General features: G+C 40.9%; 2 protein-coding genes across 9 annotated transcripts in view; one reads left to right on the top strand and one right to left on the bottom strand.

Moving 5' to 3' along the window:
* The window catches only part of SNAP23 (synaptosome associated protein 23), a 28,442-nt gene extending 11,955 nt beyond the window's left edge, over window positions 1-16,487 (top strand). For all 3 annotated transcript variants that reach the window (XM_048484153.1, XM_048484155.1, XM_048484154.1), the window contains 7 exons: window positions 1,174-1,282; window positions 2,494-2,535; window positions 3,677-3,725; window positions 4,748-4,865; window positions 11,122-11,271; window positions 12,240-12,384; window positions 13,709-16,487. In XM_048484153.1, coding sequence (XP_048340110.1) covers window positions 1,226-1,282; window positions 2,494-2,535; window positions 3,677-3,725; window positions 4,748-4,865; window positions 11,122-11,271; window positions 12,240-12,384; window positions 13,709-13,774 — 627 coding nt within the window. In that variant the 5' untranslated portion in view covers window positions 1,174-1,225 and the 3' untranslated portion in view covers window positions 13,775-16,487. The remainder of the gene's footprint in view (window positions 1-1,173; window positions 1,283-2,493; window positions 2,536-3,676; window positions 3,726-4,747; window positions 4,866-11,121; window positions 11,272-12,239; window positions 12,385-13,708) is intronic.
* On the bottom strand, window positions 16,454-27,015 carry LRRC57 (leucine rich repeat containing 57). 6 transcript variants are annotated; one of them, XM_048484149.1, is made up of 7 exons: window positions 26,552-26,726; window positions 24,346-24,422; window positions 22,980-23,164; window positions 20,966-21,101; window positions 20,252-20,520; window positions 19,208-19,393; window positions 16,454-18,563 (listed from the first exon to the last, which is right to left on the bottom strand). In XM_048484149.1, the coding sequence occupies exons 3-7, from the start codon at window positions 23,061-23,063 to the stop codon at window positions 18,522-18,524; spliced, it is 717 nt and encodes a 238-aa protein (XP_048340106.1). In that variant the 5' UTR covers window positions 23,064-23,164; window positions 24,346-24,422; window positions 26,552-26,726; the 3' UTR covers window positions 16,454-18,521. The 6 variants fall into 6 exon arrangements, with proteins under 6 accessions (XP_048340106.1, XP_048340103.1, XP_048340102.1 ...); XM_048484146.1 differs by lacking the exons at window positions 24,346-24,422; window positions 26,552-26,726 and adding an exon at window positions 26,907-27,015; XM_048484145.1 differs by lacking the exons at window positions 24,346-24,422; window positions 26,552-26,726 and adding an exon at window positions 26,742-26,852.
* Between the last annotated feature and the right edge of the window lie 2 nt (window positions 27,016-27,017).

The following is a 27,017-nucleotide window of genomic DNA, read 5'->3' as shown; positions in this document are numbered from 1 at the left end:
ACCTTTGGCAGACAAGTGTTGGAACACATTATCGGGGAATGATCTGACCCACCCAATTTTGGGACTGCTCTGGGAGTTTCCATCAAGATGTTTTTCCGCCTCCAGTAGAACGGTCCATTGGTTACTTACCGTGAAGGGGCCTTCTACTGGACGTCGGAAGGACATCTTGGCCCTCCCTGGATCAGCATTAGTCCCCGATAATGGATTCCTGACTATGTTTGTTGACTTATCCAAGTTTTCCGTGCAGAGTGTTTTTTCATTGTTGTCATGTTTGACTTGTTATACGTTCTTCGTGTTATTCTGTCGCTTCCTGATACGTGTTAGGGCAATATGGCTCTCACTGCTCTTGACAGTCGTCTACTGGATCTAAATGGGCGACCAAGCAGTTCACAGGAAGTGGCAAGTTTTCACATCCTGCCTCCCTGAGAACGGGTTGGAAACCACCCATCAAGATGTCCTTCCGATGTCCAGTAGAAGGCCCCTTCACGGTAAGTAACCAATGGATCGTTTTCCTTGATCAGCTACTTCATTGGACACCTGCTCCATGCTTTCCTAAATGCTCTCCATCCTCAAACTATTTTAGCCCATCTTTGAAGATAGTTTTAGAGAATAGCCATATTGGCTTGTAGTAGAACAACTAGATTTGAGTCCAGTAGCTCTTTAGAGAGCAACAAGATTTTCAGGATGTAAGCTATTAAGAGTCAAAGCTCTAATGAAGGAAGCTTTGATTCTTAACAGCTTAAGCACTGGAAATCCTGTTCTCTCTAAGGGGCTCCCGGATTCAAATCTAGGTAGATGATTGCTGCCGGCAGTTAATGTACCTATTCAAATTTAAATAAATAATTTAAATATTGTTCGCAACATTTGAATCATTTTAGCAAAAGAAGGCAAATGCACTGTGTACAAATCTGGAAACGGTACATGCGCTGAGGTTTTTTTGTCATGTTTAGTACATAAGTTGGACAGTAGCTCATGAGCTATTGAATCAATCAGTAGCGGTGTATTTGCAGATTTCTCTCCCTGTCTTATGCAGTTTTTCCTATCTTGGATTGTTCTGGTTTTGAGAACTTGTATTCCTCAGAAAATGAGTCTGCTTGTAAATATTGTGGCACTTCTTGCTCTTGTCATGTTTGAATTCAGTGATGATTTTGTCATTGTAAATGTTTGTTACAGGAGAAAGTCCATTGTTTGTGAATATTCAGATACTGGAAAATAAGTATTCATCATGGCTGACTTGTCACCTGAAGAAATTCAACTGAGGGCCAATCAGGTTACAGATGAAGTAAGTATCTCCTTACTCATTCTTCCTCTAATGCTTATGTAGCTTTTAAAAAACTCTAGGAAACAAGTTTAAGATGTTCAAAGCCTTCTTTTCCAAATGACTTTTTTGTTGTTCTGGGGGTAGGTGTGTGGAGCTTTCTCTTAAATGTTAAATCTTTTAACTTACCAAGTGAATAACAGAGAAATTTATGACAGGTTCCATTGAGGGTTCCAAGTGATGCACTCCAAACAAAACAGCTGTTAATGTAATCATTTATTAAAAAACTTGAGCTGAATTGCAATAACAGTAATAACACATTATAAAGGACATAATACAGTTAATTTTAAAGGAATAATAACCCATGATGTTCCAAAACAAGCAGGCATGGATCACTGAGCATTTATATCAGTGGTGGTGAACCTATGGCATGGGTGCCAGAGGTGGCACTCAGAGCCCTCTCTGTGGGCACGCGCAAACAGAGTCCCCTCCCACACACACACATCTAGGCTGGCCTGGGCCGCTGGGCTTGATTATTAGCATTAAACCTAAAATCTCGTTTTGGGGAAGCAGTGTAGGTAACCCTGTTAAGCACTGTTAAACCCCACTGATTTTCACGCGAAGAACTAAAGCGCAATCCTTTACCTGGGTGTAAGCTCGGTTGCTGGCAATGGGGCTTGCTTCTGAGTAAACCCTCCTAGGGTCATGATTCACCTGTTGGATGAGTTGCACGGTTGCTTCAAAGCAAAGCCACCGACTACCACCAAGCTTACTCCTGAGTAATAAACACCTCGGAGCCAACCATTTTTTCTAAACTAAAACCTCAGTATTCGGGTTAAATTGCCGTGTTGGCACTTTGCAATAAGTAAGTGGGTTTTGGGTTGCAATTTGGGCACTCGGTCTCGAAAAGGTTCGCTATCACTGAATCACATGATCCTGTGATGTAGAATTTGAGTACTTAGCAAAAAAGAAAGGTAAAATTCTCCAGATTTGACAACTTAAGAAACCAGAATGCAGCTATATTTCAGAGGTCTTAATTGCAAAATATAAGCAGCACATTCACAAGAGAATACTGTTTTTAAAAATACTAACTAAGCAGAATGTTGTGAAAGAGTTGTATTCTTTTGGATGTTACCACACGTTCTGAGGTTTGAAAAAAATTGTATTCTATAGTGTGGCAGCTAAATATCTGCAATCTAAGTTTGCATTCTTAAACAGTTTTTGTTTGTTTTTAGTCTTTGGAAAGCACAAGGAGGATTCTTGGCTTAGCTATTGAGGTAAGAAGGAACTTCAGAGGCATTGTTGGGAAGGAGTTACTGATAAAATTTCCAGAAATCTTGATACTATGGAGAAAAAGGGTGGTATTCTCTATTTCAGGGAAAACTGAGACATTTACAATACTTATCAAACTAAACTTTTAACTACTTACTTATACATTAGTTGGCAAATATGCATTGTTTGGCATATTTCTGAAATGTAAAAGAATGGCTTTTATTTCCTATAAGAGAAACTACTTATATACCCAGTTACTAGAGACACTGATTTGTAAACTGCCCTGTACTGTGTTAGCACATGTATATTAGTTTTTGCTATCTGACAGGTAGGAAAAAATAAATTAAAAACACAAATTTTGTAGCAAAGACATTTGCACAGATAATATCATAGTCACAAAAGCACTAGTAGTGTATTTAGGCTGAGAATTAGGCAACATTGAAAAAATTGAATTAATCAGTAGTCTGGTATCTATTGGTAGCATATTAATTGTGGACAAAATGGTTTTCATTTAAACAAACTATTTCCATGGGAATAAATCTGCAGGATACGCAGCAATGTGTACACACCCAATAATGTAAATTGTCTTAAATAAAAAAATCTTCATACTGTGTATTTTGAGTAAATAAAACCTTGTGTTAAAAAGGCATACCCTAGGAGAAGATCCTTTCTCAGTTCTCCTCAGACTTCTCAATATATTCTTTTTGGAATTTTTTTTTAAAGTTGGGAAGGGGGATTGTATGGAAAAGAAATTTTCTTTCATGCCTTCATGTAAGATTTGGAAGAAATTGAAGTCAGATTCTTTGGGAGCAATTTATTCCTGATGTTTCCCCATCAACTTTTTTTTCATTTTTAAGTAATGTCTGTGGTTTTTCTACATGCACTTGGGCTTTTCTGTAGACCATTGGCAGATTCCCAGTTTTCTACTTTTACAAGCCAAAAATATGAATCCACCTCTTTTGTGATGTTTATTTTCTTCCTGTTAACCTATATGATCAAGCTCTGGTTCACAAAATCCTACGTCCATGATAAATGTGTTGTTGCTGAAGTGCCATCATTCTTTTGCAAATTGTAATTCAATTTATTGATTATATTTTGCACCATATTTTGTATTGCTAGTCAACATTTTTTTCCCTTCCTAAATAGTCCCAAGATGCAGGAATTAAAACCATCACCATGCTGGATGAACAAGGGGGTGAGTTGCCCATGACCAAAGGCACTGTATGATGGCAAGGATTTATTTTGGATTAATCTATTGTGTGGATATTTTTTTCTTCAGTAATAAGTATGGTCATATGAGTAATGTGGTCCAGAAGCAGGCAAAGGCAGCATTCACATCCATGTCTTTTGATTTTCCTAAAACGTCTACTTCAGCACTAGAATGCACATGAAAGCTGCCTTGTACTGAATCAAGCCATTAAACCTTGACAGTGGCTCTCTAGGGTCTTTGGTAGTAATTTTTTTCACGTTGCCTCATTGCTGCCTGCTCTTTTGAACTAAAAAGGCCCCTTTCCTTTCTAAATTCATATTTTGGGGAAAGGTTTTATTTAAACTGGAATTGGAGCACCGTGGGTATATTTTGGTATACATGGCATTTTTGTTCAGCTGCAGTTTTAACAATCTGAGATTGCTCTTCATCTTCTAAATTACATTTAGATGTGAGATGATAAAACTATATTAAAGAGTCTATATTTAAATGGCAAGTTAACACCACGGCTTCCTTCAGATGTCAGATTGTGGACTCGTCCCACGGTTGTTTCGATCTTCCACCTAATTTTATATCCAGAATGTTACCAAATATCTGATTTTTAACTTGTCTAGATGAGTTGACTGAGAGGTGGATCCTAGCTAGTATTAGCAGAGCTGAGCTAGGTAAAGGAAAGTTTCCCATCTCCTGCTGTGCACCTGAAATCATGACCTTGGGGATCAGTGGACTCCGGGGATCAGCGCTGGGGGTGAAGTGGAAGTCTGCAATAGGAGGGGAATCAGCAAAGATTTCTTTTTCCAAAGTTACTTCCACAAGTGGAAAAGGAATATGGAATACAAACAACTCTCCATACTAGAATTTTTAACAATCTTTAGTCTGTTCCATAGGCAATTTTTTTAGCTTAATTGTTTTTAGAAGCATTTTGAACATAAATCTTGTTCCTTCTAATGCGATAGTCTCTTGTAGCATTTAAATTTTTGAAACTTTCTTTTGTTTAATGTTTTCCATAGAGCAACTAGACCGTATAGAAGAAGGCATGGACCAGATAAATAGAGACATGAGAGAAGCCGAGAAGAACTTGACCGAGCTGAACAAGTGTTGTGGCCTTTGTGTCTGTCCTTGGAATAGGTCAGTTAAATGAAGATTTAATTCCAAGACAGACTAGTTTTCTTTGAGCATCTTATTAGGAAACATTCAGACATTCAAAGACTGGCAGGCTTTTACTGGGGTGCGTTTCAGCTCTCTCTCTTTAGTATTAGGGAGGTTGAACCTGGGTAAAGGAAAAGGAATAGAATATTAATGTAGTTTAGATGGTGTTTTAAATTACTACTGTTGACTGTTTTGAAAACATAGTGATCAGTACATACATTTAAAATGTCACTTTTAATTCCAGTGTGCATCTTTGTAAACTGAATGACCAAAAGCAAAAAATCTGAATTGCATGTGCCTTGAGAGTTTAGTGAAAGTGTAATATGCCCAATAAGTTTCTGTTCTTCTTCCTTCTTTTTCTATCATATTATTACTAGTGTTTATGAAGAGTACTTACCTTATCCTAGGGCTTTTCTGGTGTTTGTTCAAATTTACATACTTGAGAAAGATATTTGCTGTTGTCTAGATTTCAAATCCCCAGTGAGGGCAAGAGGAGGCACAGGAGAAGCATCAGTAGAGATTTCGAGGAAGAAGGACTACTGAAATGGCTTTTTTCGTAGTCCAGAGCTACATCATTGTGTAACTTTCTCTTAACAATAAGTGTTTGCTCTGAAGAGGAGGGCATTCTGGAAGCTTGGGTATTTCCCACTAGCTACTCAGGGAGGCTGGACTGAAACTTTCTACTTCCTGGCTTCTAGGTGGGAACTTGTGGACTAGTTTTATTCCTGTCTTGCAAAGGAAGAGCAGCTCAGATAGTCTTCTGCAGCGGTTGAGTTTTCCTCCTCTCTGCTTCTTTTCTTATTCTAACCTCTTTCTGGTCTTCCTTTTACTTTAAGCCTTTTGTCTTACCAGGTGCACTTTTTCAACTGCCATGTGTAGGGTTTTTTTCTTTGCCGCTATGGCAGTGGTTGCAAACCTTTGGCACTCCAGATGTTATGGACTACAATTCCCATCAGCCCCTGTCAGCATGGCCAATTGGCCATACTGCCAGGGGCTGATGGGAATTGTAGTCCATAACATCTGGAGTGCCAAAGGTTCGCCACCACGGCTCTATGGTGCTTTCCTCCTTCACCCCACTACTGCTAAAGGAGAACTCCATGGAGCTGTATGTATAAAAGTAGAGCTATATGTATAAAAGGAGATGACTTTCTCTCTAATGAGGATGCAGAGTCGGGTCTGTTCTTTTCACAGCGGGGAGCCTATGAATCTAGCAGAGAGGAGCAAGGAAGGGCTTCCTCTTCTCAGCCAACAAAAAGAAAGTGGCGTAATACACCATTAGAAAAAGGCATGAAAAGGGCTTCCCATACAGAAAAGACTTCTAATGGCTGCCAATTTGACCCATTGTGGCAATGATCGCAGGCCTTACCTCTCAGACCTGGATTGCTTAACACAGATATTGAAAACAAAGGCTCCATGGATAATGTAACATCACTCACACACATCACTAAAGAGTGTGGGCTAGATTTGGCAAAGCTGGGGCTCAAAACAAACATTCTAAGGAGGCATGTTGCTGCAGCAGCAGCAATTCTGGGACAAAGAAGGTAAAGACCTTTAGCTTCCAGCGTACTGATTAGGAAGTTCTGAAAGGAGTTGCCCAATTAGCACCTCCAGTTCCCCACAGATATCACACTTGGAGTCTGGGTAAGATGTAAAGACTCTTACTGGGAAACCCTTTGAGCCCTTGAAAACAGTTGATCTTAAATACCTCACATGGAAGGTGGCTTTTCAGGTCTCCATAACATCAGCCAGAGGAGTAACAGAGATAGGTGCCTTGTCAGTTAGATGGGAATGTTGCATCTTCCAGAATAATTCAGTGGCCCTCAAACTAGATCCTTTTTTTGTGCCTAAAGTGAGGACCCAGTTCCACACTGAGTCAAGTCATCATTCTGCCATCCTTCGGCCCAGTACCAAGCCGCCCAAAGGAAAAAAATTAACAATAACAACAACTATAATAATTTGATTTGATTTGATAGACCACTCTACCCCCAAAGGGCTCAGAGTGGTTTACAGCATACAAACAGACAATAAATAACAAATTACAAAAAGACAAATCTAATAAGTTAAAATTCAATTAAAGTACAATAAAATCAGTAGCAACAGTAAAGCCCACTCACAATTTAGTGGATGGCGTCCGATCCTACTCTCTGGGAGAGTACCAGAAAGGGAGAGTACCAGAAAGGGAGAGTACCTACTCTCTGGGAGAGTACCAGAAAGCAGCTAGTACACTAGGCATCAAAGAGGGGTGGTAACTCCAGCCCCCCAAAAGCCCAGTGGAACAGTTCAGTTTTGCAGGCCCTGCAGAACTCACCAAGGTCCCACAGGGTCCTAACAGTTGGAGAGAGAGCGTTCCACTAGGCAGGGGCCAGGACCGTAAAAGCCCTTGCCCAGGTAGAGGCCAGCCGCATCATGGAGGGGTAGGGGACTACTAGTAAATTCACCTCAGCTGAGCGGAGAGGTCCAGTTGGGGCATTTGGGTTTTGCATCCAGAAAGTCCCATGAAGTGTTGGCTCTAGCCATCAGGTCAGTGGCCACGTCAACCCTTTATTTCTAGGGCTTCCATTGTCTGGGCGTGTAAACTGAGCTAATTGATTCCTAGAGGTAATAGAAGGGCTACTGAAGTCATAAATCACATCATTAAGACTGTTTCCTTTCTGGCAGATGCCTTCCTAGCCAGTATGACCTTTGCAGCATTCTCTTTGTTAACAGCTGCTACCAGCAGGCACATACCCCTGACTTCATGCATAGCAAGCAGGTCTCTGTTCCAAGTCCATACTGATGACCTGTCTTTTCTAAGATGGTATGCCAATCCGATTGGTTAGGGTCGGTCCTTATCAGGATGGACAACATATCAATCAGGCCCCACATCAACAAGCAAGGGAAAGTGAGAAGCATTTTGTCTTGAACAGAAATTCTCCTATAGTCTATTTCAGCATAGCATATCCAATGGTCTCTCAGCAAGTGCACTGTTTGAGCATGATGAGAATGGACAAGAATGAGTGGTCTGTAAAAAATGATACATTTCAGTTGATCACGATCATATTCGGTGTTCTGAGCATGGACTTCTTCACCTTGGCCTCCAACCATCTAGTGCTATGATTCTGTTCCAGGTGCCAACATCCTTGGGCAGACAGTTGATGCCCTGAGTTCTCTGTGGCTTAGGTCTGCTATATATGCCTTTTCATCTCTACTGATTATTCTGAAAGCTCTGAGGAAGATACGCCAGGAACGAGCCCTTGTTATCTCCATGGCTCCAGACTGGCCCCCCAGGCCCTGGTTTCCATCTTTAGTGGAGCTTTCAGTTCAAGACCTGTGGTGAATTCCTGTGAGCCAGGATATGTTATTGCAAGATCTGGTTTAGCATCCAGAGCTGGACTGTAACGTTTGACTGTGACTCTTGAAAGGGTGGGGTTCATCTGGAAGTGGCTGAAGCCATCATGGCCTCCAGAAGACCATCCACCCGAAGTATTTATATACATCATGGAAGGTCTTTGTGAGATGGTGTTAACACAAGAAGGAAGTTTCTTTGAATCCAAGGTTAGGTCAGTTGTTGGCCTTCTTTCAAGACGTGGTCCATTAGCAATTGAGGGCCTCCATGCTATGTTGGCGGCAGCTATTCTTCCTCAAGTAACAGGAGTTCCAATGACAAAACATCCACACAAAGTCTCATTCCAAAGTGGGATAATTCAGACTAGTCCTCTAGTCATTCCATCAGTTTCCTATGTGAAGACTACACGTATTATCAGCTCCCTCCAAGGCTCCCTTTGAACTGTTAAAAGAGATTCCCCTTAAGTGGCTTCACATGAAAACCTTGTTCTTATCTACAGTACCTTTGAATCAGAACTGGGAGTCTTCGACAAAGTATCAGAACTGGGAGTCTTCGACAAAGACAAGTTGGTGCTCCGACTGGACCCTACCTTTATTTCCATGGTTAACTGGTCACTCCACAGAAGGCAGGAGATTCATCTACCACCCTTATTTCAACAACCAAAGTATCCAAAAGAAAAAGATTGGCATAAGCTAGATTTGAGAAGAGCTCTTAAGATATACAACTGGGGAACAGAGTCCATCTGTGAAACGAGCCTTTTACTCATTTCCTTGGCAGTCCCAAACAAGGGAAAGAAAATATCCAGGTCAGCCATAAGTTACAACATATAGCAATGTATTTCTTAGGCATACAGATGTAGCAATATCCCAGTTCCTTCAGCATCTCAGCTCGAACAGTATGAAGCATGGCCACCCCCACTGCATTCAGCCATCAAGCCTCAGTCTGAGAGATCTGCAGAGTGGCCATATGGTCATCCATATTAACCTTTATCATTCACTGCAAGCTAAATTCCTCTTCAGCTGATATAGCCTTCAGATGACGAGTCCTGCAGCAAATGGTGGATGACTCATAATTCCATCTGAAGGCAAAAGGATGCCACTGTTGGAAGTCCCAAACTTCCAAGATGTCCTCCTCCTCAAAGCAAGAATGAAACCTTGGAAATTCATCATGAAGGTTCCATCTGTTCTGAGGTAAGGAGGGTATCCTTGCCTACCTGGAGAATGGCTATTTAGAACATGGTGGAAGAAACAAGATTCTACTTGCTGCAGAAACAAAAAGGAAAGGCATAGAAAGTCAATGAATTGTTACGTGTTTGGGAATAGCTAAGAATGGGAATGAATTTGCTCATCTTCTCCTGTTCTTATGATTACTGTTTATTTCTGTTCTATATCTTTTGTTGGTCCCACCTGTCCTGTTCTTTAGCTCAGAGAGAATTTAAATTGGTCCATTAATTTCTGCATGGAGGACAGTGGAAAGTTTTAGTCCTGCCTCCCTGAGCACCCCTAAGATGCCCTCTTTACCTTGAAGTAGAAGGAAGTTCCAAGGCTCCATTCTGGGATACCTTTAACACAAATGGAGAATACAGTATTTGTGAAATCTTTCTTTTTTCCCCTGGGGTTATTTGAGCCTACATTTTTTGTAGTCTTAGGCGTAATCCCAGCTTTACTTTTGAAATAACCTGCATTTGCTGAGAGCTGTTTATTAGTTTGCTGGTTTTGCTGTTCACTTTCTTGTTCTCTCTCTCTTTCTCTCTCTTGTCCCTAACCATATCACTTTTCCTTGCTTACTAAATGAAGATTTAACACCAGAGATTGGATTCGGTTAACTGGGCAAAGTGGACTTTAGAAAAATATCAGTCTTATGAAGCAGCCTGTTAATCAGCTATCTGAAGGTGATGTCCTAACTGGGTGCATGTTTGCATGCGCATGCTTCCTTAACATGCAAGCAGTCGTGTCATGGTTCGTAGGTGTATGTGTCCGTGATGTTGTGTTAAACTATTTGTTCTGACATAATTAATTTGAACAAACACTGAAACTACTTGGATACTAGTAGTTCATGTTTGGAGTTCTAAATCTATTGGAAATAGTGGTTTATAGACTGGAAAAAATATTTAGATGCTGGAGAAATATTGTTGAAAAGTGACAGTGAAGGCTTGTCAGACAAATTTCACTTATATTTGGAATAATAAATTCATTTTTACTTGAAAGTCAGATATTTAAATGTATACCATGTGGTAAGTGTTTATCTCCCATGCAATTGTATGACTCACCAGTAACTGTTTCATTGTATATGCACACGCAAAATGATATTGATGTAAGAATCCCTAAGCCTACTGAAACTTCATTTTGAAGACATGAATGTAACTACTAATGGGTACTCCTGTGCAGGAGGTTACTGTTCAAACCTAAATAGCGTTTATTCCTACTTGTATCATACAATATGGTTCAGGTTGCAGGACACTTAAAGTTCAATATAGCAGTCATTGGAAGCAATAATAAACATTGAGTTGAAAAAAACTGAACTGAGATATTACACGTAAATGACCTCAAGTATAAATATAGCATTCCCATTGGAGAGAAAGGTGGGGTATAAATTAAGTAAAAATAAATAATGTAAAAACATGGTGTTTAGGGCTGCTTGGGATGTTATTTAATGGAGTGAATATAACAGGTGTTTGAAAACATGTTACGAGTTTTACTAGTCTAGGCAGAAGCGAGGATTGGCTTCAGCTTCCTGATCCTTTGGCAAACCTAAATCAATTAAAATTCTACTATTGCACTTTGGCTGAAAACCTGAAGTCACTTTTCTGGGAGTGAGCCCTACCAAGAAACATAGGACCTATTTCTGAATAGAACTGTTTAGGATTGCTCCCTTAGTGTAGTCGATCTAATGTGTTATTTTTTTTAATAGAACAAGGAACTTTGAGTCTAATAAGAATTATAAGACAACTTGGGGAGATAGTGGTGAAAATGAAGATCATGTGGTATCTAAACAGCCAGCACGTGTAGCAAATTGTCAGCAGCAGACGTCAGGAGGACCAACTGGAGGTTATATTGCACGGTAAGATGCTTTTATTTCCTGTCCATTGCTGAATGGAAGACTGAGCAATTCCTATTCCGCAGCAATGATGACTGCATTTGAAAAATTTGAAGAGAAACTCATTCTGTATAAAATATGCAACATCTACAAAACGAATAAGTCTGTAGTACACTTTAAAATCACTTTCTGATTTTGGTTGTCACAGTAACACTTCAGTGAGAATGCAGTTTCTAGAAACGATGACGGTAACATTATGGTATCCATGTCTGTTTCTCATCTGCATTACAGATACCTGAATCTGTGAATCAAGAAAAATCCGAAAACTTTTAAAGAGTACAATGGGAGGTAGAATTTAAATCTCCCCCCAAAAACACATTTGTTGTCTAGATACACACAGTGCACCTACCTTTTCCTGTTGCATTTCTAACACTGGAGTTGATGGCTGCCATATTGGCCCAGGCAGTGAATAGAGATGTGGGGGGAGTTGGGAGTTATGGTAGGCTTGGCATCGGAGGCTGGAAGCCATACTAGGCTTGCTGGGAATGGAGGCGGGGAGAGGGATCAGAAGATATGGGCAACCAGGCAGCAGGAGCCAGGAGCCACACCAGGCTTTCTGAGAATGCAATTGCTTGTTGGGGAAGGGGGGGGACCGGAACTATGCCAGGCTTGCATCCGTGGAGGTGATTGTGGGGGGGGGGGAAGGTGTTGGGAGATGTGGCAAGCCTAGCAGCAGTGTAAAGGAGGGGGGGGGGAGATGTGGCAGGCCCAGTGGTGGAGATGGAGGCTCGTTGGGGATGGATGTTGTGTGGGAAGCCAAAGTTGTGCCCAGCTTGCTGACAGTGCGGGGTGGGTGGGTGGGGGGACTCTGCACATAACAGTTAGAAGGGTTTCCCCCCACAAGTGATTATCATGGCTTCCCACTTGTATTTTCATATAGAAGAAAAGAGCTATGATTTCTCAACATAGGTTTCCTCTGATGCTTTCAACAGGGTGACAAATGATGCCAGAGAGGATGAAATGGATGAAAACCTGACTCAAGTGGGAAACATCTTGGGGAATCTGAAACATATGGCCATGGATATGGGCAATGAGATTGATTCACAAAACAGACAGATAGACCGGATAAATGAGAAGGTGAGAAATTCTAATTTAACATCAAGTCCACCCTTTGGGGACATGGATCTTAGAACTGGGTCAGTTCATTTATAAAGAGCAACTTGAGTTTTGGGAGTGATGGGATATAAGCAGTGGTGGGATTCTGATAATTTAAAAATTCCTAATAATTGTTCTAATAATTCTAATTCTAATAATTTAACAATTTGCCCCCTGCTGTGCCCCCCGCCGCCCACTTACCTGCTGCGGAGGAACTTCTTGTGGAGCGAGGGGGAATGGAGCCTTGCTGCCACCACTCTGGAAGCCCCCTCACTCCCCTGGGAGAGGGCGAGATGGTGTTTTTAGCGCCTCGAAGCAGCTGGGCGGCAAGGCAACTCTGAAAACCCCCTCGCTCCCCTTCTCCTGGAAGAGGGCGCGATGGGACTTTTAGCACCTTAGAGCAGCTGGGCAGCAAGGCACCCGGCTGCTCTGGGGCTCTGAAAGCCGCTTCTACAACAACCTGGTTCTCGAGCGCATAGCTCTAGCAGAATTAGAGTATCAGTTCCACCACCGCAAACCTTGGAGTCGCGAGCGAACTGGCTGAATCCCTCTACTGGATATAAGCGCACAAATAAAGTAGTAATTATGTTCCCATAGCAGGTTAAACTGGGAGTTGAAAGTCTACTTGATTCCAATATCCACTTACGTATGAATCCCCTTATCCTTGAGAATATTAATCTTCCTGCTTCTGCCAACCCTTCCCTGTTCTGACCAGGAGATGATTATTCTGGCCTGCTTTATGCACTTCAGGATTTCTTAAGAAGTGAGCTCTGACTTGCAAAAGCACATGGTGAAACTTGATTCCTGTGTAATTTTGCTGCAACAGATTAATACAGATATTTCTTTAAAGTTAGGGTGTATTTCTAGTACACACTGATCATATGGCTCCTGGCCTCTCAACATCTAACTTAATTGTGTCTTGTGCTTCTAGAAGACACTAGGCTTGGGTTTTGTTGGTCTTTCTGGAAAAAGTTTGCACTAAAGCTATGGAGTCCTTGCTCACCACAAGACGCAGATGAATTTTTAAAACTATTAGATCGAGGGCATTGAGGACTTTGTGTGCCAAAACAGGAATAATCAGTTCTGCTCTGCAGAAATCCATCTTGAAGCATTGGTGTAATATGCAACCATGGCCAGTTACCAAATTATTCAGGGTCTCAGCCATCCAGTATTTGTATTTGTTTAATATGTCTGGTAGGTGACATTTGCCCTATATAGGCCCGTTCTTGAAGCAAGTGACTTGATTAGTTTAAATTTTTATCCTACTTGTTTGCTTAGAAGTCTTGCATTGTATTTTCTGTTCCAGGCTGAAACCAACAAAGACCGTATTGAGATAGCCAATGTAAAAGCTGAAAAACTCATTAACAACTAGAAGCCTGATGCCAATTCTTTATCCAGCTGAAGTGCCCATTTCAGTCCACAAAACCTACCCAGTTTCCAAAGAAGAGGGGTAGCCGGATTCCAAAGCAGAAATGGAGCAGGAACTTCACCTTCAGCCTTTTCTGACTGCATGTGTACAGACTTGGCTTGAGAATCTGAGAAAGCAGCACAGTAGAAACTCATCTTTCTTGCCCTTTTTGTATATTCTCAGGGCTTCATTGTCTGAGTCTTTCCATGGTCTCTTCTCCTTCCATTTCCTCCCCCCCCTTAATAGTTGAATAGTATCCCCTGCGCAAAAAGCTGAAGATAATGTGCTTCACAGGATTTAATTACCTCACTTAATGGTGCATGTCATAGCTGAAATGGTGAATTGGTGACTTTTATGAACTTTGCCTTAAATTAATCAAGTTTCCCATAGTTTTAGATGCCACTTCATTTTGTTATCATGTCTTACATGATAGGGAGGGATGGAGGAAACTTGTACTAGTGGGAACAAATGGTTTAATGGTTGTTTCTTTGGCTAATGGTATTTTGGAAGACAAAATTGTTGATTTGAAAGATGCAAGTCTCCCTTGGATGGTGAAGGTATAACTGATCAAATTATGCTATATTTTTGGTTACATTTGTATGGTTTGTAAATATGACATACTTGGATCATTAGGTTTTATTTCCTGTTTCCACACTGGGTGATGGTTTTTGGCATTTGCACCAATCTAAAACTCCTTTGCTTTTTCCAGAGCAGTTTTACAGTTCCTTGAGATATTAAGTGGACATACAGCACTTGTGCTTATATCCCTCTGAGCCCATCAGTAAGCACCTTTGGGAGATCACAAGCAGAGCACTTCGAAGGACAGACCCTGATGCAATGTGTGACTCACCCTGAACTGATCTCCATAGAAGCGTTGTTGTATCTTCTCAAAAATCAAGTTTAGTAAAACTTTTCAAAGTTTAAAGCTGAAAGAAAGCTATTTTGGAATTACTGTTTACTAAAGAAAAGTCCCTTCCCTTCAGTTTACACCTTCTAGATCTAGTTGAGCATGTGAAACCAACTTCTGGAGAACACTGTCTTGGTATCTTATTTAAAATCTTTTGTGTAGTTTCTAGGAACACCTCAGATGCAGATCACAGCCCATGGTCTAATGCATGTTAAAACTCTGCTCATTAGTGAGTTAGCATCTACTGTTGCTTGGGTAGAGTCTGTGCTGTAAATTATCCTGGGTACTCACCCAGTGATGGGTCTGTGTATGTGAGTAAGATTTTCTTTAGGAAACTGGCATACTATAGAGTACAGTTATCTCATTACCTTCTAGCTTGAACTGTTTGACTTTTTAACGGCAGTGCGGAAATTTAATTTTGTAGCTGATGCTGTTTGCATGAGACTGGAACTAGTCATATATATCACACATTCAGGCTCAATTTCACTCAGACATGTGCAAGCTGTTACCCATCAAGCATTAACATAGTCTGTCAGCTGTATGTCACCTGCTTGGCACTCAGCTATCTGTTTTTGCTGTCTCAGGCAGGAAGATGGCCATCTATGGCTCATGGTAGACTATGCTGAGTTTCAGTTACAAATTGCATAGTTCTGCTATAGTGAATTCTAGGCACGTGAACCATTTCAGATGTCTGATCTAGTGTTCTAGTTCTACATGAGAGTGATGATCTGGTGGAAGGAATTCTTTAGTTTTTATAAAGTCTTAAATTCTCAGGCTTGTCTAAAAAAGCTTTAGTTCTTGTAATTAGGAGTTTAGCAAACATTCTTCTCCCTTACGAAAGAAGTTAGCTTTGTTTTTTCTCTACAGTGAAAAAAATATTGCACAAGAGAACCGTGAACTGATCATACAGACTAAAAGCTACTGAAGAATTTACACCAGTGGGAATGGGTCGCTAGTTCTTCTCCCATAACAGATTTCCATCTTCCTGCATGCTGTTCCTGAGGGCCATTTCACGGGCCATTAGACTACATACAGTAAGGGGAGAAGTCACATTCTACAGATGAAAAATTTGTCCATATAGATGTTAAAAACAGTTTTGCATGCAGTACTCTCATTTTTCTTTAATTGACACAGTACTATCCTGTTTGTTTGCCTTCAACAGAGCCATAATGTCTCTGTAATCACAAAGCTCAGTCTTGGGTGTAAACTGTCAAAGGAGAGAAGGTCTGCTTATCTGCGTAGGTAGCAGCTTTATACCTTATATTTAATTTTAGTGTTTACCACATCGTGTGTTATCTCTGACTTTCCTCAAATTGGAAATGTTTTAAAGATAACTCTGCTGGAAATAGAAGAACAAATCTTACCAGTATGTTCTAGAAACTGGAAGAGAACTCCCCTCTGAAGCTAAATTATATCTGTTGCTGTTGGCTTAATACTTAATGTGAAATTGGAGCTACAGCCACTTAGACTCTTAAGTAAAATGTTGCTATGTTGCGCACATTCCCTCGCAAATTCTTTGGAAGCCATGTACAGTTTGCATGTCAGTGTGACAAAGCACTTCAGGACAGATGGTATAATCTGCTTTTATATGTGATTGATAAAAATATCTGGATTTATGAAGAATGCAAATGAGTGAACTGTACTATGAAACTGCTGGACTTGCTAGGTTGCCTAGCTGAGCTGTGATGCAATAAAATGCCTCAGGTTTTCTTAAACTAGTGAAGACTGAATAAACATTTATGTACACCAGATTTTTATTTTACAAAAGCATATAATGTGGAATCATTTCATGTTTCATTACAATTACAGACCACTAGAACAACTATTCCTGGTGGTTTCTTAACTCTTACTTGATTATTGTTCTGCATTAAAACAACCTAGACTGATTTGTATTGCATGTGCCAGATTTTTGGCCCAAACACTGATCTTTATTTTTTCATTATCTACCTCTTTCACTGAGACTCATGATGGATCACACAATGCACATTATTGCAGTGAGTTGTAATATGGGAAGTGTGAATGTAAGGAGTAATAGCGGCTTCAGCATGGCAGTGTTGGTGAAGTTCAAGACACAGCAGGCATCTTCCACTATATTATTATTCCCTTGCATTTTTCCTTGGCCTTAGCTCCTTTTGGCAGCTGAATTATGGATGAAGGGACACCAAGTTATACATAATCATGTTTCTGCTTATTGTGTGTGTCTTCTTTCTAAAATCTTTGTCTATGTGTAAGTAAAAATGTGAATGCTGTTAACTTTTATTCGTTGGGTAAAATACCAGTTTGCGATCAACTATCAGGTTTTTCACAGCTACCCAAGAACAGACTTGGACACAATTTCCACCTATGTATAGCATATAAAAGATCTTCAGCTCCCCCACCCCTTTAATAGCAGAAGTCCTGCTCATCTCTGTGCTGATGAGAAAAGATATTGATTGGTTTTTGGTCCTTGATACTGAGCCAAAGGAGTGATTAGATCATATTTTACAAGGCAAATATAATGGGCTGGATCCAACCAAAAGGCTGAATTGCTGACTTTCCACACCAGTCCCTTGCAATACTGTTCCTGCAGACAAAGAAGCCCTCAGTAATAGCACAGGGGATTGCAGGAATTGCATACACCTCCGTGACCTGCGTTTGGGGAGGGGGGAAAGGTGCTAGCAGCCGGTCAGCGAAATCTGGAAGTCTAGGCTGCTGTGGAGCTGTGCTGGCAACTAGTCCCTCCCCCCCTCCCCGATCAGACACCAATGGGTGGGGGGTAGGAGCTGGTTGAGTCCCAGGAATTGAGCCAATGTTAGTCAGCTCCTGCGTTTGCACTAGTGCCACAGCCCAGGTCCTTGACTTGTGTTACCCTTTTGGGTAGCACTGTTACTTTCACAAAACTCATTTTAGTTATGCACATGTATATATTTATTATTCATAGCATATAATTGAATAGTTTATAACATAGCTTTAATATTAAAGGTGCCAAAAAGCTTAAGACATTTGTGGGTGTAAATTGTTTAAAGTAAAAATATACAAGTTATTCAGGGAAGTTGCATATTTTTCAGTTCTCCGCCGTGCTTTGTATAAGGCAGCAATAAGAAAGGTGATTGACCAGATTCAGCAGTTGTGTTCGCTCTACCACCACATAACAGTCAGTGCAGAATGCCATCTTCTTTCCCCCAGTGAAGTCAGTGTGGATATCTAGATCCAGTCACGTACACCATCATCAGCATGCTTGGAGATGAGTTGTAGTGCATTTCACCATCAAGTGGAAGACAAGCCAATTATAGGCTGTCCTTGTAAAGTGAAGCCAAAACAACATACTAAAATTAACTTTGTGCTTCATAAACTACATTGTTAAAAAAGCAGAGCCAACCTCTTCTGCATTATAGGACATTTAGAGCAAAGAGATGACTTTGCATTGTTAAGCAGTTATACAGCCTCAGTGCACTCCTTGGCAAGTGTTCCCCAGACATATTAAATTCACACTTCATATAATTAGAACTTCCTCAAAAGAAACTTGCTGACAGCTGTAACAAACTGGTACAGCTCAAGGAATATACAAGATTCTTCTCCCAATCCATAAAGATCCCTGAAGATGGAGAATTATGTAAGGCAGACATTCTCTGTCTGCTCTAAGTTAAACCTTTGGCTGTATCTTAGCTTCACTTTGCAGCATCAAATGTCTATGCACTAGACCACTGCAAAATCAATGTGGCTGGTGTTTCCTTGACATAACCTTGATTTTCCTTCTCAAAATAGGCTAGCAGCATGTATGATCCACATTTCATGAACTTTTCCTTCACGAGATAAAACTGTCCATCAGGCAAACTTCTTCTTTGTGGCTGTGAATCTCTCCATATACTAGAAAAATGAGACACAAAATAAGTTGTTTTGATGAACAAGATGCACCATGAATAAAATTTTGCGATTCTACATTAATCACTGCTACCGTTACATGTAGAACAGGTTTTTTATCCAGTGCAATTTCTTATGCCAGAGGTGTTCAAGTCCATGTAATGTCGTATGTTGGCAAGAAAACAGCTGGTTTGTTTTAAACCACTTAAACAATGTTAGAAATAACTTTGAGATAAGATTGTCAATTACCCCGAATATGACTGAAAAGATTAAGAAGCCACTTCATGCTTTCCTGATATGTTCTACATCTTCCGTTTACCTTCAGTGGCTAGTAATTACAATTTCAGTGCATAGTTCAATTGCATGAAGAGTCATATCATAACCATTTCCCAGGGCTTATTGCTGTCATTCATGACTAGAAAAAGGAAGCTATGCTGCCTTAGCACCTCTTCAGTTCAACAGAAAAGCACAATACTTAGGCAGCTTGCTTTGCATTTGAAACAAGGTACCTTTACCTTGAAACATCTAATTGAGGCAAACAGCCAAGAATGTACTCTTAAAAGTCCTGAAACAGTTGTCAATGATATACATACGTTCGCAAGCTAGAGGTGGAGAGATTTATGCTACAAAAGTAAGTTTTTCCTACAAACCTTATCATACCCCTCTAACTCTCTGAGTTTCTTGATTTCAAAGAGATTGCCCTCTACTGCAAGCAGAGAGATCTGAGAATCACTTAGAATACTCTGAGGAAGCATGCTTAGTTCTAAGCAGTTCTCTTCCAGACGTAGAACTTTGAGACGAGGACAGACAGAGATCTGTGATGAGATCTGAGAAATCTATCATGCATTTCAAAGGAACAAGAAAAAATAAGATTAAATGTTTTATCAAAACTATTCATATCAATGCCTCTTTCTCCCACCCCCACATACATTTAAGACAGTACTTCAACAAAGTAATTCATGATGTGTTCCAATAAACTGGCAGAAGTATATCACTTTCTGCTTACTACACATCATAGCAAGTTCCAAATATTCAAGATTTTGAAATATTATCAATGCTGATAAAGAAAGGAATGTGTCTATAGATTCCACTGGACATATACTAATATCTACATCATTGATGGTCTGATTCCTAATGTGGTTGCAGAACTATATCTTCCATGTAAGATATCATATCAATAAAATTCTATGACTGTAGCTGTCAGTTCATACAAAATACTAGTTCATATCCACCTTAAAATGCCAAGCAATAATCTCTCTAAATCTGACCAATTACATATGATTATGAGCTGTTCCCAGTGAACTGTCTCTGGACTCTTATGCAAAACATATCCATAAATTAAAATTTTAATACATTATGATGGTAGTAAAAGATTAACTGGAAAAGGGTATAATTCTGAAAACACAGTTGTCACCTAATGTTCTCCTTGACGAATGGGCATTTGTGTTGCAAAGTAAATAATTTTGCATGAGTTATTCACTGAAGCAAACAACAATAGGAGCTTACTGAAGTTTGTTTACAGTATTAATAGTGGAATCCTAACAATGCTTTTCTTGGGAAAATCTCCATTGAACAGACCTGCTTAGGATTGCTTCCATAAGAATAATACTCATTACTACAGCATCTAAATATACTCATGATTGGGAAGACTATTCCATCTTAACTGTGTACACTTTTTAAAGCAGTTATCAAACCTGATTCTGATTTAAGTTGAGTTCAATGGCCTGCAGTTCCCCCACTGTGTCTGGTACGCTCTGGATTTGATTTCGGGAGAGATCCACCACATCTAAATGACGAAGGCTACAGAGCTGGGTAGGTACAGTTCGGAGCTTGTTTCCCGAAAGGCTCAGAGTCTTCAGTGCTGAGAGCTGTCCAAACGCAGTAGGCAACTGTGTCAGATGGTTGCTATTCAAATGCAAAGCCTCAAGTTTTTTCAGTTTGCACAGCTCTTCAGGCAGGGCCGCTAGAAATAAGTCATAAACAGAAATAACTCAGATTTTCAGAGAAAAAAACAATCAAGGCTTTGTGGAATAATATAAAAACCTGTTTTGCTTGGGACTTTTTGGGTTGTTTTGGAATATGTGAAATCATGTAATGGCAAAAATACTGTCTAAATTATTGTGCAGGCTACACCTTGCCCTTGAATTCTAGCTAGGCAGCTGTGAATGCACATTTATTCATTCAAATTACAAAAATGGCTATCATAACATCAATAAATCTTAGAACAGAATGAGTTCAATTCCTTCAATAAAATGCCACTGCGCTCTGAAGCAGCACCTTCTCTCTGTTCAGTTGTGAAATGTCATTTGCTTGTCTGACTTTACACTTGAGAAGAAAACAAGAACATCATATTTCTTGTAATTCATTTATATTTTATATCTGATAATATTTCTCTGTTGAAGTCATACTCAGTTTGTTGTGGTTCAGAGTAAGGCTTTTCAGCACAGAAAATCTTCCCACGAATGGAGGCAGAGTCTCAATCTTATTGTCTGACAAATCTATTGTTCTGAGATTGCTTGCCAGCTTCTGCAGATCTTCAGGAAACTGAAAAAGCAATTAAGAGAGTCCATGAACATTCCAACTAGGTTAAAGTGTAATACTTATGTGCAAGCATGTTAATAAAGATTTGGGGACCAATAACTTCTATAGAAGTTTATAAGATTGTGATAAAGGTTTGTAAAATGATGCACGGGGTGGGAAGAGTAAAAATAAAATGAAAGAGAGAGTCTTTGTTTCAATTAACAAGTAATTTTTGGAAATATCCAACAAGATTGAGAAATCCAAGTCATGATGAACAGAAAGCTAACAAAAGAAGCCACTTTAGTGTAGTGATTAGAATACCAGGCTAGGATATGAAAGATTCGGGTTCAAATTCCTATTTCACCATGAAAGCCTGATGTGTGACATTGGGCCAGTCACACACTCTCAGGCTAACCTACTTCATAGGGATATTTAATTAATTAATTAATGTGCCGCCGCCCCACTAGGGGCTCAGGGCGGTTTACATCAATAAATACATTAAAAACATGAACCAACTACCAGCATACTAAAACATTTCATCCTCATAAAGTTAAAACCTATTTTGTTGATGGCGTCAGAATGTTTCATTTTCCCCTTGCCGACGGGAGGCCAGATATTATTTGTAGTGAATTATTTAAGTTATCCCAGCTGGCCAAATGCCTGGCGGAACAGGTCTGTTTTGCAGGCCCTGCGGAAACTCTGTATTTCCCGCAGGGCCCTGATCTCACCTGGGACCCTGTTCCACCAAGTAGGGGTCAGGGCTGTGAAAGCCCTGGCCCTTGTTGAGGCCAGCCGGATCACTTTGGGGCCAGGGATCACCAACAGGTCCACCTCCGAAGAACGGAGGGACCTGGTAGGGCAATACGGGGAGACACAGTCCCATAGGTATGCAGGTCTAAGGCCCCGAATGGCTTTAAAGGCCAAAATCAAAACTTTGAACATGACCCGGTACTCAATCAGCAGTTGGTATAGGACCAGTGTAATCCAGTCCCTAATAGCTGTCCCCAAAAGGAGCCTGGCTGCTGCATTCTGCACAAGTTTCAATTTCCAGATCATGGCCAAAGATAAGTCCGCATAGAGCGAGTTACAGTAATCCAGTCTAGAGGTAACCGTGGCATGGATCACAGTGGCCAAATTGGGACGGGAGAGGTACGGGGCCAATTGTTGTGCCTGCTGCAGATGATAAAAGGCTGCCTGTGCCATCTGGGTGACCCAGGCTACCAACAATAACAGTGGATCCAGAGTCACCCCAAAGCTCTTGGCGGACGAGGCTAGCTTTAACACCTCACCATGTAGCATAGGCAGGCCAAAGGCTTCCGGACACTCCCCCGGGTCCAGCCACAGGACTCCGTCTTTGTAGGATTAAACTTCACCCAATTCGTACTCAACCAACCAGCCACAGCATCTAAACAACGCTGGAGAGTGTCAGGGGCCGCAGTCGGGTTGCCCTCCATTGTGAACATGAGCTGAGTGTCATCCGCATATTGGTGGCACCGCAGCCCAAAACTCTGAACCAGACTTGCCAGGGGGTTCATGTAGATGTTAAAAAGCATCGGGGAGAGTATCGCTCCTTGCAGCACCCCACAAACAATGGGGTGTCAGTCGGATCTCACCCCCCCCGCACGATGCCACCTGCAGTCCCTGGTCTCGGAGAAACGAGGTCAGCCGACACAAGGCTGAACCCCGTATCCCAATACCAGCGAGGCAGTGGACCAGAAGGTCATGATCTACCATATCAAACTGTGCGGTGAGATCTAACAACACTCAGCACTCATTCCACTGGCATTTTGTTGGATCCAGTCCTCAGACCTATTTTCTTACAAAGTAGTAGTTGGTTGAGGCATAATATGCTACAAAATAAATAGTTATTTTCAGCACATACAGTTCATTAAACATATTTACCTCTGAAAGGCCTTTTCCAGTTAACTGGAACACACCTGTCTTCTGGGCAGTCTCCAAATGAGCTTTTAAGGCACTGTTCCCCATCTTCCCGTTCTTGCATCAGAAACTGACAAAATGGTTGTTGGGGAACAACTGCAGCTTGGTAACTTTCATTCACTCTGTATTAGGTCACACGAGTTTATTTTCTGATAAAAGTTTAGAAGATATTTAAATAAATATTTGCAATATGGTATAATAATCAGACTGTCAGACTTTGATATGGGACACCAGAATTCAAATTCCACTCTTACAGAAGCTTACTGGGCCCATCCCTCCCACACACAGACTAACCTACCTCACAGCAGTTGTTCTGAGGATAAAAGACAAGGCAAAATAATGTAATTCCACCATGAGCTTCTCAAGACGAAGGGTGAGATAAAAACGCAGCAAACACATAATTCTCTAATGGAATGCCCACCTAGGTAAATGCTTTACATACCGTTCATTTTAGCATAGTGTCCATGAAAGAACATACATTATTTATGAATTTTATCATATTACAGATGCATTACAAATACATCTCCGCTGGTGAAAAAAGAACCCTATGGAAATATGCAAGAGAAAAGGTAAAGCACTAGGCAAGCAGCTCATCTAAAACCCATTTCTTTCCAAGGGGTGCTTAGGCTCTCAGCTTAAGAAGATTAGTCAGTCTGGCACAAAAATATCTGGTAGGTAGGTTACATAATACAAGCAGCGAGCAACTCAACCTATTAAAAATGATTTACACTGTTTACTTTGACTTCTATTTATTTATACATCATCCTAACCCAGGAGTTCAGCATATTGCAAATTAAAGAAAAAGCTCCACTGAACAGAGTGGCCTTATCGTCAAATAAACATGAATTAAATCACTTCTGATAGCTTTCACCAACACTGTGTCGACTCAGATGTACTTTCTGCAGTTTTGCTTCTGAGCCACAGTTTGGCAATGAGATCCATATATGTACAAATTACTTACCCAGTACAGATGTCAGTAACCAGGCTTCAAACACATTATTCACACATTTCACCAAAATTAGACTCAACAGATTGCATGAAATAAATCTTTTTGGCCAAACAGTTGTACATGAGCATCACAAGTACATTCTTCTTAAATATTTGGGAATATTTGAGAGACAAATGTGTGCAATTTATAGGCAGAAACTAACAATGCAAATGTATATCTTATACCACCACCTATTTGCGTTATGTATGAGAGGTAAGGTGCTATCTCTTTAGCCAGGATATAGTTGCTCCTGTTTACATCTGTCATGTGCTAGTGAAAGACTCAGGAGTTCTACAAGGAATGGGGTGATAAAATCCAATATGGGAACAGCTGGTTCCCCACCTGATATTGCTGCTGTTGCAGGTCTTATAATCTGCATGGGACTGAATAGGAAATGTTTTGTCTCTGTGAACTGTTGCCTATAGAGAGACAAGAGAAGCATGGGTGTTACTGATGCAGGGTGAATGGCAGATGAAACACATACTACCTACACAGGGTGCTATCAGTTATGCATTTTTTTCATCCTGCATTCCTCAGGCAGCCTCCCAATTTTTCCAGCGTGTGGTAGTCCCTCTGCTGTCTGCAGATACCTGGATGGGATGTGTGTGTGAAGTTATCATGTTAAGATAACATTCACAATCCACTCTAAGAAGCTTCACTGGATCTTTGTTTTATACATTATTGATATCTTGATTCTGATGTTTTATTATTTAAATAGTATTTATTCATAAATTGTAATTATATGTATCGGAAGCTGCTCTAAGCCCACTTCGGTGGGGAGAGTGGGGTATTAAATCAAATACGAATAATCATCCTCAGATGATGCAAAGAGCAGATTGTGCAAGGAGGCTGACGAAACTACAGATCACATACTCAGCTGCTGCAAAAAGATGGCCCAGACTGAGTACAAAAAGAGGCACAACTCAGTGGCCAAGATGATTCACTGGAATTTATGCAAGAATTACACCAGGACAGCTAAAAACTGGTGGGAACACCATCCAGACAAAGTCATGGAAAATGAGAAGGTCAAAATCTTGTGGGACTTTCAAATCCAAAGCGTTGGTGCATAATACACCTGACATCACAGTGATGGAGGACAAGAAAGTGACCATCATCGACATAGCAATACCTAGTGACAGCAGGATCTATGAAAAAGAACATGAGAAGGTCACTAAATACCATGATTTGAAAATTGAGACTATGATACAAACCAGCCGAGGTCATCCCAGAGCCCTTTGGGGGTGGGCAGTTTATCAAGTTTAATAAATAATAATAATAGGCACCCTGAGCACCATTCCAAAAACACTAGGGCGGCACTTGAACAATCTTCAAATCAACATCTGTCAAATTCAAAAAGTAGCCCTGCTGGAATCTGCACAAATACTCCCCCATACATTATAACGTCCTAGGCTTTGGGGTGAGGCTTGAATTATAATGAAAGGCCAACAACCAGCTGAAAAATTGTCAACTGTGATACTGAACAAAATAACAGTAATAATAATAATGAAGTGCACATCACAACAGGATCCAGCTAATGAGCAACAATCATCCCCATCAACTGCACTAGAAAAGTGGCTATTCTTTCATTGATAGGGCTCTGATTTTCATGCTTAGACAGCCTAGTTTATAAAAGTGAATTCGGGAATGGATGGAAAATGAACACACCCACTGACTCAAGAAGAAGGAAGGATCCCAACTCAGACAAAATTAATCCCCTCCTTTCCCTCAGATTCCTGCATAACAGTACCTGCGACACAAATAAACATTGGCAATTCCAAGCCCAATGCCATTCATTCAGCTTTCGCCTCGGAGGTTTGCCTGTAAGGTTTATCAGAGATGAACAGCAAATCCTTCGGGCACTCAACAATAGCATTTGTAGTGCAACCATAACAGAGTTCCACCCTTCTAAATCCATTTAAATTACCATGATTTGGTATCCACACCTACTGCGCTAGAATTCCCAAACAGTCTGCCTGCACTTGAAGCAGCCCTGAAGTGGAGCTTGAGAAGGGAGATGGGAGGGAGTAAGAAATCGTGACTTGAAGAGGATGAGATGAAAAGCTGCAGCTTCCAGAAAGGCTGCGAGGTCAGACCTAATCCCGTCCCACAGAATAACTACCTACAACACGCGGCTCGGAAAAAGGCGGAAGGGACCCGCCCACAGTGTCGTCTCTCTATTGTTAAAAGGGCGGAAAACTGCGTTATGTTGCAACGGGTTGCTTAAGTTGCAGCGACTAAAGGGAAGGGGCTCGCAGCTCAAGACTATTCATCTCGATCAGGAAGTACAAGCCGTTGCTAGTCTTACTGGACAGGAGAAACGTAACTCGCAACATCCAACGAAGCTGACTCCTGAATAGTTGCAATATTACGCAATGCACACATCTGCAAACAAGTCCCTCGTAGCTAAAAAAGTAAAAATTGCAGCTCCTCTCCAAGTGCACGCAGATATCCAAAGCAGATTTACGCACTTCAGGGTGTAAATCGCTACCACATCTAGCAATGGAAGCAACAAAGCTTCGGTGCTTGATCAGAAGTGAACTCCATTTACCTGCAACCACAGCCGCCACCTTGCATCCTAGCAACGAGCAAACCTCCACACCAGAATCGGCAGTGGCAGTTTTTCAATCCCGACAACGCGCGACCTGGACACAGTCAGGATCGCCTGATAGCATTAACAATGGCGAACCCTGACTCGGAATAAGAGTTTAAAAGGAGGGGGCACGTATGACCCAGCTTACTGGATAGGCTTCCGCTACCGTGGAAGGGGGGAGGATGGCTATTGACTTCATTTCCCGGTACCGCCATTCTGAGCAGAGTGCCTCGACTCTCCGCCACACCCAACATGGCGGAGTTAAGCAAAGACGAGACTTCTTTATTCCCATCACACACAGGAAAAAAATTACCTCTTTCTTTTTCAGTCCCTAATATGGCGATAGCTGTTCGCCACTCCAGTAATGGCGGTGCGAGTTTTAAGGAAATAAAGGGCGGAGTTTCTTGCGTAGTGGGGTCGTGCG

Source organism: Sphaerodactylus townsendi, linkage group LG02, assembly GCF_021028975.2.
Source record: "Sphaerodactylus townsendi isolate TG3544 linkage group LG02, MPM_Stown_v2.3, whole genome shotgun sequence".
NCBI classification, from domain to species: Eukaryota; Metazoa; Chordata; class Lepidosauria; order Squamata; family Sphaerodactylidae; genus Sphaerodactylus; species Sphaerodactylus townsendi.
The sequence above is the reverse complement of the archived record's forward strand: the minus strand, read 5'-3'. Positions and strand labels throughout refer to the sequence as shown.

Coding starts and splice junctions, on each gene's coding strand:
- LRRC57 (XM_048484146.1), bottom strand. CDS start 23,063: ATGGGGAACAGTGCCTTAAAAGCTCATTTGGAGACTGCCCAGAAGACA. Junction 21,102..22,979: donor CTGGAAAAGGCCTTTCAGAG/GTAAATATGTTT, acceptor TTGCTTTTTCAG/TTTCCTGAAGATCTGCAGAA. Junction 20,521..20,965: donor TCTGAACCACAACAAACTGA/GTATGACTTCAA, acceptor ACTTATTTCTAG/CGGCCCTGCCTGAAGAGCTG.